Below are 10,235 nucleotides of genomic sequence, written 5' to 3'. Positions count from 1 at the left end.
TTATACTTAGCTCGCAACGTTACCTCAACCGTCACAGAGTTCAATTAACGAGTTAAATAAAACGTGTTCGTTTTTTTTTTCTTACTCAACGATTTCTTATCAATCTCTTGTCTTATCCGAAACATTCCTCCGATGTACTTTCCCGATGTCTTCCCTTTTTTTCCGCGTGTATCGCGTTCGCGGCCCTGAAAGTTGTTGATCGTTATTTAATTGATCCGCGCGCACTCACGTGTAAACAAATGTGAAAAAAATGAAACTATACGCGCGCGTGTGTGTGCGTACGTGCGCTGTGTCGCGTGAATTGTGAAATGAAAATCTGGGTCCGCGGCGATTTGCGCTTGGCGCGCGACGCAGTCGCGGCGCGCGAGCTTGCGTGTAATGAGTATTCGCGCGTTGCATCGCGGCTCGAATCGAAGTGTGTCAGCTGGTTTGTCAGCGGCGACGGCGGCGGCGGCGAGAGACGACAGCAGAAGTGTATTTGGACTTCGAGGACAACAAGGTGCGTAGGAAGGACCCTTTCGTTCTGATTGATCTACGCGATCCGATACGGGATCGCGCGTGCACATCTCGTATCAAAAATTTCCCATTAGCTCTATTAATGTCGATACTATGTCGATATTAATGATGAGGTAACATGAGTAGATGATCGCCGAAATGATATTACGACCGGCAAAGGTCCCTCGTTATCTCTACATCTATCGGGGAATTGATCGTTGAAATTGTATCGTGGAAATACCCACGCGTTTGTCGATCTTGGAGATTGACGCGTGGACGCCGTGGTCTTTATCGTTTCGCCGCGAGTAAAAAAATTTGCCGATGATGAGTGTTTGCAATTACGCGTTGTCATAATAATGTGATAATGTCGAAATGTATCGGTATAAAATGATAAGAGAACAATTCAACGCGGTTACGAGTGTCATTATTACACGCTAATATCGTCAACGTAATTTATTATTTTAGGAATATTGAATATTTCGTTCAATCCTTTTCCCAATGTGAAGTCTAAGGGAAGAGATTCCTTTTTTTTATAACAATCCATTTTCGCGCCCAATTTGTTTTTACTTATTATAGTTCCTATTATAATTCTTCAGACAACTTTCAAGTGAATATTAAAAACGATACGTGCTAAATCGTAAATTCTGCAAACGTGAGTCAGTGTGAACAAAGCGTTGAATCGTCTCTATCTGGTCGTGTAGCCGCAGGATGCGATAGCTTTCTTTCAGATGTGTTCGAATCGCGACGCCACGCAACTACCGGAGAGATTATTTTCTCTTCGCCGCTTTCACATTCACTTTCTTCATATTTTTAAATGGCACCCGGTATACGCCGTGCGCGAAAGATTTTAAACGCTCTTCCGATGTGTTGCTTAATATATATTGACAGTAATACTAAACGATAGCGATATTTATAATAGACAAAATAATAAATATAAATAATATAATAAAGAAAATAAACAACATATATAATAGTAAAAGTAATTAAGTTTTTCGCAATTATCTTATTCGTATGGTCAACTATTTTTTCAAATACATTTTATATACACAATATCAAGAAAAAAAGCTATGTGTCCAACGTTCAAATGAACTGCTTAGAAAGTGCTTGTCTTCTTTTTACATTGAAAAGATATGTAAATGAATTTAAAATTATACCCGATAAGAAAGTAGTAGTCACATCGTTTGAATGCGAGCACTGTCGATGAATCATAGGATAAAAAATTATTTATTTATACGATATCTGCATAGCGTGTGTCACAAGTGAAAATGACTGTCGTAATAGTGTTACGTAAACAAATTATAAGATCATACATAAAATCTGGTTATTAAGTTTACTAATCTAGTTAACCAAAAACTATAGAAAACAAACGGAAATTATATTATTTAATTTAACGAATTTCACTAAAGCTTCTGTTTATTACCGAATTCATTGATATTATATTAATTTACTTAAGTTTCCGAATTTTATTTTTAAGAATTCGATTAAATATCGAATATTTTTGAAGAATACTATCTCTCGGCTTAAATTCAGATTTTCGCAAATTACTTTGCAACATTAATTTTAATATAAAAAAAATCATTTAAATCACTAAATAATTCTTTCGATTCTTTCTCTGAACGATTCTTGAAGCAAGTGATTCAGAAGTATTATTAAATGTGAATATTTGTCATCGAATATTTATTATCCGTTTGATATACTTATCAATTGAAAAAAATCGTTAATACATGTTTTTATCGAATCGTTATTATCCGTTTGGTAATTATCAATTGAAAAAATCGTTAATACACGTTTTTATCTGCGGTTCGAGAGATGCGAGAGCATTTATTGTTTCGCATATCTCTCACGCCTCGTGCAATCACACGAATAAATTTGAACTTTGAGCGGTAACATTGAACGGACGTGTTTATAAATATATATAGTTATGAAACGAATACTTTTTTTTCTCACATACGCGATTCCATTATTTGTTCCGCTGAACACTATTAGTCATTAATTCGTCATCCAACATTCGCAATGCTCGCCGCGTAAATAGTCTTCGACTTTCTTACGCGGAAGCTGCATGTCATATCTATCAAAATGGTCGAGGCTGTCGAGTTGACCGTCTTGCAGGAGGACGCAGGACGCGTAGGAGTAAAGTAAGGTGTCCAGTTGCGCAAGAGACGTCGTGCGCGCTACGGGAGACCGCGATCATTGGGATCACGCTAACAGGTGCCGGGCTGCAGCTCGTCGCGCAATCTCCATGTTTGTAATTTGTCCTGTAATTTACGGAAGGAGATCAACACCGTCCGCGCTTACGAGCTACTTGCATTGTAATCCAACGATAAGAGATGCGGAAAAAATCGTGCGTGAAGCTCCGGAGCTGCTCAAAGTTCTCCCCGTGATTCTTAATCTCAACGATCTCCTTGCTAATCTTCGCTAATCAATTTCGTTCGGAGTTGTGCGCTTTTGATGTATTAATTCAGTAAATATGCCATTACTAATTATCATTTTTCTTTTTAACATGTACCGTTCTTAATCGTAGAGAGAAGTTCGGAAAATATTGCGATCTCGATAGACTGTCTAAAAATGAGTTATCGTGGAAATTCCGTCCGTTAAAAATCCGTACAAAATCGAAGGAATATCTCGTGTATATAGCTGCTCCGAAGGAGATTCTTATCTTAACTCGATAAAAGCAAGGGCAATCTTTAGCTACTCAACAATATTCAATTTTATCGGAATAAAGCACTCGAAATCTAACACCTTGTATTGACATTTCTCGTCCTAATTCAGCGTCATCGATATTCTCAATCAGTGACCAAACTTTGTGCCCAACTGTTATTAATCAGTTATTAATGTCCGAATACAGACAAGCGTTTGGGGAAAAATCCGTAGAAGTAACATTTTGGAGATTTTTTTCTTTTTGTAAATAACAGATTTCCATTCTGTTCGTTGTGACTATTAATGTGGAGGTATAAGCCACGCGCGTAATTCGAGGACGCGCGATCGCGCCTGTGTGAAATGTGCAAATACTAATTTCTCGGCGAAGAGGAAAACACCTGTTATTACTTTTTTTCCTCGGATGTGAGGTAACCGAGGAAGAAAAAAAAATGGCTGAGATCGAATTGTCAGTCTCACAGGAGTCTAAAACGCGCACAAATGCAGCCTCTACGCAAACGTCAGTGCGGTAAGAATTCTTCACGAGTCAGTGTAATCGGAGTATCTCGATAAAAATCGATGGATATTTTTAGCTACCTGTACTTTGATTCTTTGATTAACTTTTCTCAAACAGATAAATGTCAAATATTGGATGTAATATAATTTTTAGGTATATTTTTTGAAATTAGAATACATCTATCGAAGGATGCCCATAAATATAAGAACATTTCTAGACATTTCTTTTAATTCCTTTTATTTTTTTCAATCATCTTTTTCCTCGCAATTCCACTCCTGGCAGACGTTATTACGCGTTAAATAAACCATAAAGAGATTTACTTATTCCGTTTACGTACGTGCACACGTAACGAAATAAACGAGAAAGTGCATTACTTCAGGGAAATCATAAACATGCGTTGTAATCACGAATTTCCGGTATGGGTTGAATAAAACATATGGAATGTCGGAAATGTTTCGATAGAGAAATTCAGGCATGTAAAAATTAAATGTATACACAGGAAGATATATAGCTTCATGGATATCTGATGCTTTCAAGGGCTTCCGAATATCATTAGAGCGCTAGATAGTGCATTAGACACGCTAGATAAGTTTGCTTTATCGTTGGTCTCACGTTTTCTGTAACCAAAATATTGTAACCAAACTATTGTTTTCAAATACTGCAGTATAATTACAGTCAATGATGAAGTGAATTGGGTGGCTGTTCATTTTAAATAACATTCGAAACAATAGCGTGTGTCATGCAGTCATCGCACACTCTTTGTTCGTCCAGTTCGCTCATGAAAAATTCTGCAAAGCGTAACGTAACTTAATGTAACGTATTGTTATGTAAAGACATAAGACTTTTATTTAAAAAAAAGTTTTGGAACTGGAATTTTAAAAAATTAATATAATATATATATATAATGCATGTTTTAAAATATTTTATATATAAATTAAATATATGTTGTTTTTGTAACTCTCTAAATCTGAATCAGTGGAAAAGTACTGAAAAATCACTGACTGAGTCAGTACTCTAATCTAACTATAATTTCACTAATAACCTATAATTAAACTATTTAATATTAATCTACAATTTCACTGATTACCAGTGAAATATTTGGGACTGATGCATTCAATGAATAATCAGTATTCATTGATAATCAGTGACTATGAACTGATTCAGATTTAGAGAGTTACAAAAAATATATTATATATAAAATATTTTAATTAAATATGTATTAAATAATAAAATATAAGAAAAAGATAAAATATATGTGCATATATAAATTCCAATTTATACGTACTACGAAACGGAAATTTTTTATTTCAGTCTGAATTCTTCTATTATATTACGTAGAAAAATTTTAAATTAATATCAATACAATAATACATACTTTAACTATGCAATTTACTCCGTTATTTTGCTTTTGATTCTTGTACACTTTTAAAGTCGCTCCATCGAGCGGCAACGCCCATACATTTTTTTGTTCCTATACTCGACATTCAATTACATAACACGTCTTGTTAAAGAAAAAAAGAATAGTTTTATCTGCAATGCTGTTATGTGTATTATATGCATATGATATATATATATATACACAGCCTATAGAGCATAGAAAGTGTAGAAAGTGTACAAGAATGTGGTGTAGTAGGAAAAAAAGGAAAGCCCAGTGATCTACACGTCTTCCGATGTATTATGAAAATTTCGCGCAAAATTGTGAAAAAGTTGCGATCTTCCGTGACCGAGAGACGTGCTGCAGCGGGCCCTTCAACGCGAGACAATTCATTTCGTCTCTCACCCCCCCCCCCCCGTTCTCGGTTGTCCGCCGCCGAGATAAAAAACAATAAGACAGGTTAGCGTACATACACACACCCGGTATATCGCGATAGCGTAACGCCAGTCCAATTATACTCGCAAACTTACTCGTTACCTTTCCACGCGGGGACAGGCACACCGTCGACTGTCAATGAAATCGTTGAAAATCGATTGTTTACGTTCCGCTCAGCTGATACGCAACGTGTGCTACGCGATGTCCACAGAGTGATGGCGGAGTCCCTCCTCTCCCGCCCCGCCCCGAGCGAGACTCACGCGACAGTTGTCAGCTGTTGAGCTGTGCATTGCTATTCCAGGACTTGATTTTATGATTAAAATAATCAGAGCGTTACCGAATTGACTTTCACCCGATCGTAACTTAAGTAATCGCTATGCGCGAACGTTTTACGTCACGGAGTAGTTCGCCTTGGTACTCGATATATATACATTCCATATATTTTCTCAGATAACTTTTGTATACTTACTGTCAAACGTGTTGTGTTCCGTGAATAATTTTGCACATAACCACTGCGCTTCCTACCTCGACTATACCTGGTAACATAACGTCGGTGCATAACAAGATGCATTACCTGTAAGAAGCTTTTTTTTTCGTTAACGTTTCTAATTATTAAAAACAATTAATTAAAATAAATCCTAACAGTCGACTTGTCTGTCAAAAGTTGCTCCAGACAAACGTACATAACTCTTGAACTTGCAGATGTATACGTCTTTCTTAGAGCCGTTAATTTCTACGATAAATTATGTAAAATTTGTTTAATTTATTTTCAGTAATCAGTTGCAAAAATTAAAAAATATTACGAGCCTTTCTCGCTCACATTTATTTAAAAAATATTCCTAATGTATCCTGTCGCAGATATGTCAGTCTAACTCCAACTCTAATTAAGGTACTTTTGATAGCAAAACTTTTGTGATTTCTTGTAAATTTCTGATAGTCAGTAGTTCCTCATGAAACTGAGCTTTCTGACATAGAATTATTTTTTTTATGTTTAAAAAGACAGTTCTAAGATATTATAACCTATTGCAAGTATATACTATATATTCTAATTGTGAAATTTATTTATTTTGCATTGTTTAATTAATGAGACGTTTATTTTGTGTTGCAGAATATCATTTCTGCATATTCCAAAGAAATTTAATTTTTTAATTACATGGTTAACACATGTCATAATAATTAATTCTAATACGGCGAATAAGTTCTCATATTAATTAGAGTTAAGAGACAAATACTAATTACCATGTGCTTATTACTGTTTTGTTTTCAGACCTGTAGTTCCTGTAAAAATGACACGGTCATATAAAAAGGTTGTGATCATCTCAACCGTCGGTTTAGTAATCATGATTCTTGGCATAATCACAGGATCACTTTGGACCACTACGCTATATGACTTGCTGTTTGCAAACGTAAAGAAATTTTTTCTCCATCGATATATATATGTATGTATGTATGTAAGGCTCATGTATAATCAATGCATTTTTTTTATGCAGCTGTTCATATTAACGAAAACGTCTCTCACTTACGGTCTGTGGGTGGAAACTCCTATTCCGATGTACGTCAAATTCTACATGTTCAATTGGACCAATCCACGGGAGTTTTATGCGTCGTCAGATGTGAAACCGCATTTTCAAGAATTGGGGCCTTACGTTTTTCGGTAATACGTTATTTCCGGAAAGTTTCTCCTACTACTCCAAAAGTCATGATACCAGGTTTTTTTTTACACGCGTGCCTCCTTTGCAGAGAAGTCGATTACAAAACGAATCAAGTGTGGAACGACAATGGAACTGTTACGTTTCAAAGGAGGAAAGTTTGGCACTTTGAGGAGAGCCTGTCGAACGGGAGTCTGACCGACGAAATTACAAACTTAAATCCGATAGTTGCGGTAAGGCGCGCGCTTACTTAACGCTTGCTAATCGCATAATTTTCTGTGTAACGAATACGTTATGTGTTGCCCAATTTTAGACGGTTGCGTCCTCGATGAAACATAAGCCTGTGTTGGTGCGCAAGCTGGTCGACGGAGTTATGGTGCGTTTAGGGGAGAAGCTAGCAATAACTAAAACCGTGAACGCGCTGATATTCGAAGGATTCAACGACACGTTGTTGGACATTGCACGAAAGATGAACATGACCACTCTACCTTATTCCAAGTTCGGCTGGTTCTACGCGGTAAGTGTACGATTTTTCGCCACCGAATAATGAAACGGTATCCATATTTCGTCTCTGACATTTGCACGTGAGCAATAAAAGGCAATTATAACAAATGCCGTTTCGAGTTTATGCGCGATCGAGCAATTCGACGTGATCTCAAAGGTAAACTGTATCGTTTTTTTCCCCTCGCAGAGAAACAACTCGGATTCCTACGATGGCACATTCAGCATGTTAACTGGAGCGACTAATATATACGATATGGGAATACTCAAAGAATGGAACTTTAGTAATCAAACAAATAATTACAAGAGTTCGTGCGGTGCGATACACGGAACGTTGGGAGATTTTTGGCCACCCTTATCGAATAACGAAACGGTTTCTATATTCGTCCCTGACATTTGCACGTGAGTAATGGAATTACAACAAATATCGTTTGAGTTAATATAAAACTTCATATTAAATTAATTATACTGTATTTACAATGTATTTATTTAGGACTTTGGACTTTTCTTACGAAAACACAACGAAAGTTGAAGGTCTAACAGGAAATAAGTATATCGGAAGAGAATCTATGCTCGATAATGGTAAATCCGTACCGTCGAGACAATGCTATTGTCCCGATGGGGGTTGTGGACCTAGTGGAACGTTAAATATTTCAACTTGCAAATTTGGGGCGCCGGCTTTCGTTAGTATGCCGCACTTTTATCTGGCGGATCCGAATTACAGGGTGAACATATCGGGAATGACGCCAGACAGATCAAAGCACGAACTGACGCTGGTCCTGGAACCGGTATGTATCTTGTGTAAATTATCATTATGAATACTAACAAACAGCAAGGTGTGTGCACGAATATTAACGAAAGAAACTTAAAAGACCACAGGTATCCCACTGACAGTGAAGGCGCAGTTGCAGCTAAATATATTGCTGGAACCGGTGTCTAATATGAGGTAAGCAGCAGGCAAGCGCACAGCCCAGACAAATCATTTATGTCCATTTCTGTCAATGTAAATTTAACTTTAATCTCAATAATTTTAATTTACTTTTCATCTTTCTCTCTAATTCTTTATCTTTTTCTAATTTTATAAGCGCGCCTGTAAATTAATTCGATAACAAACTAGAGAACGAATTTGTCCAATTAATTTGTAAATTTTTTTTTCAGCATGTTTGAGAATATAAAGAAGACCTACATCCCGATACTGTGGTTTTCTCAACAGGCCAATTTAACTGCCAGTTACGCGAGCCAAGTAAAACTACTCTTAACTCTTCCGTCGCTAGGCACTGTAACCTTTTTCGGTATAGCCGGAATCGGAATTTTGCTATTCTTTATTGGCGTCTTCGTTTATGTAAGGAAAAGATGGCGGGGAGAGGAAAGCCAAGTATTAATATCGAAATACGATGGCGACGTTAGAACACGAGACGAAATTTAGTAATTGTCTTCTTACGGGCGTGATTGTTACACGTCCGAAATTTTTATTAATTTTAATTAATTTGTACATTCACATTATTACTTGTATTTTTAATTATTTTCATTAATTTACAAGATACAATGTAAAGGGCATAACAAATTTTTAAAATGATTGAAAGTAGTTGAGCAAATTAAAATTCTCGATGGTGCTCTGATCGCGCGTCCTGGCCACGCGCGATGTGGGGAGCTTGTGACAGCGTGAGATCCTCTCCATCGACATATAGGAATAGAATGGACTGCTGATGACAGTGGTGAGACTAGAGTCTTCTACCATGCTTGTAACAGCGTGAGATCCCCCCCATCGACATATAGAATGGACTGCTGATAACAGTGATGACTGATGAGACTAGAGTCACTAGAGTCTATATTTTTACGTGCCATAAACAAACTATAGAAACTAAGAGCGACAGTTAAATGTAATTTTTGTAATTTGTCACTGAAGATAAGCTAAGAAAGATAGCCGAAACGTTTGATTTTAGAATAAAGTAAATTTCATGTAAATTAAATATTGCATACCAATAACGCTCAACAAAAAAGCAAATTAAAGAAAAAGATTCATTCTGTCAAAAACTGTACACTCGCTCACTAAAAGGTTGCGACACTTTCTTTTTTATAGGTTTCAAAACGTATTAATATTTTGCAAATGCGGACCACGATTGATGTTATATTGCTTTTAGATTAAAGATAGTAGATCGTGATTTGCATTTGCAAAATATTAGTTATCTATAAAGTATATATTACGTATTTTAAATATAAATTAAAAACTTATAAAAAAAATGTGTCGCAACCTTTTAGTGAGCGAGTGTACATCTCGTTTTTGCGAGATTTTTATTTTGGGATTATCATGGAACTTTGCAAAGTTAGGACAAAATTTTGCGATTTGTCATATCTCCATTTATATTATTGCGACTCCGAAGAAAGTTAGTTAATCGTTTTCTAAAGTATCAACTTGAAAAATGGAGATTTCAAGCTTTGTAAAATGCTTTTTTAAAAATCTCGTTACGATAATTTTTGACAAAGTTGCTCTACCTTGAATTTTTAGAAATTATTGATAAACTAACGCATTGTCCGGACAATTATAGTTTGGTGATTGTATGTATATATAAATATATAAATATAAATATATATATATATATATATATATATATATATATATTTTGTAATT

At 35.9% G+C, this 10,235-nt stretch overlaps 1 protein-coding gene across 6 annotated transcripts; it reads left to right on the top strand.

Annotated features, from left to right (window-relative positions):
- Positions 1-178: 178 nt before the first annotated feature.
- On the top strand, positions 179-9,576 carry LOC105456608 (protein croquemort-like). 6 transcript variants are annotated; one of them, XM_011700786.1, is made up of 9 exons: positions 179-499; positions 6,724-6,862; positions 6,947-7,110; positions 7,197-7,338; positions 7,419-7,622; positions 7,797-8,008; positions 8,100-8,394; positions 8,479-8,552; positions 8,765-9,576. In XM_011700786.1, the coding sequence occupies exons 1-9, from the start codon at positions 309-311 to the stop codon at positions 9,030-9,032; spliced, it is 1,689 nt and encodes a 562-aa protein (XP_011699088.1). In that variant the 5' UTR covers positions 179-308; the 3' UTR covers positions 9,033-9,576. The 6 variants fall into 6 exon arrangements, with proteins under 6 accessions (XP_011699088.1, XP_011699090.1, XP_011699091.1 ...); XM_011700788.1 differs by lacking the exon at positions 179-499 and adding an exon at positions 2,506-2,630; XM_011700789.1 differs by lacking the exon at positions 179-499 and adding an exon at positions 2,808-2,836.
- The last annotated feature ends 659 nt before the right edge of the window (positions 9,577-10,235 follow it).

This window comes from Wasmannia auropunctata, unplaced genomic scaffold (genome assembly GCF_000956235.1).
Source record: "Wasmannia auropunctata unplaced genomic scaffold, wasmannia.A_1.0 LD335630.1, whole genome shotgun sequence".
Lineage (NCBI taxonomy): Eukaryota > Metazoa > Arthropoda > Insecta > Hymenoptera > Formicidae > Wasmannia > Wasmannia auropunctata.
This window is presented reverse-complemented; position numbering and strand designations above follow the sequence as displayed.

Excerpts from the sequence above, each read along its gene's own strand:
- LOC105456608 (XM_011700786.1), top strand. The coding sequence starts at position 309 with ATGAAAATCTGGGTCCGCGGCGATTTGCGCTTGGCGCGCGACGCAGTC. Across the intron at positions 6,863-6,946 it reads ATGACTTGCTGTTTGCAAAC|CTGTTCATATTAACGAAAAC; the intron begins GTAAAGAAATTT and ends TTTTTTATGCAG. Across the intron at positions 7,339-7,418 it reads ACTTAAATCCGATAGTTGCG|ACGGTTGCGTCCTCGATGAA; the intron begins GTAAGGCGCGCG and ends GCCCAATTTTAG.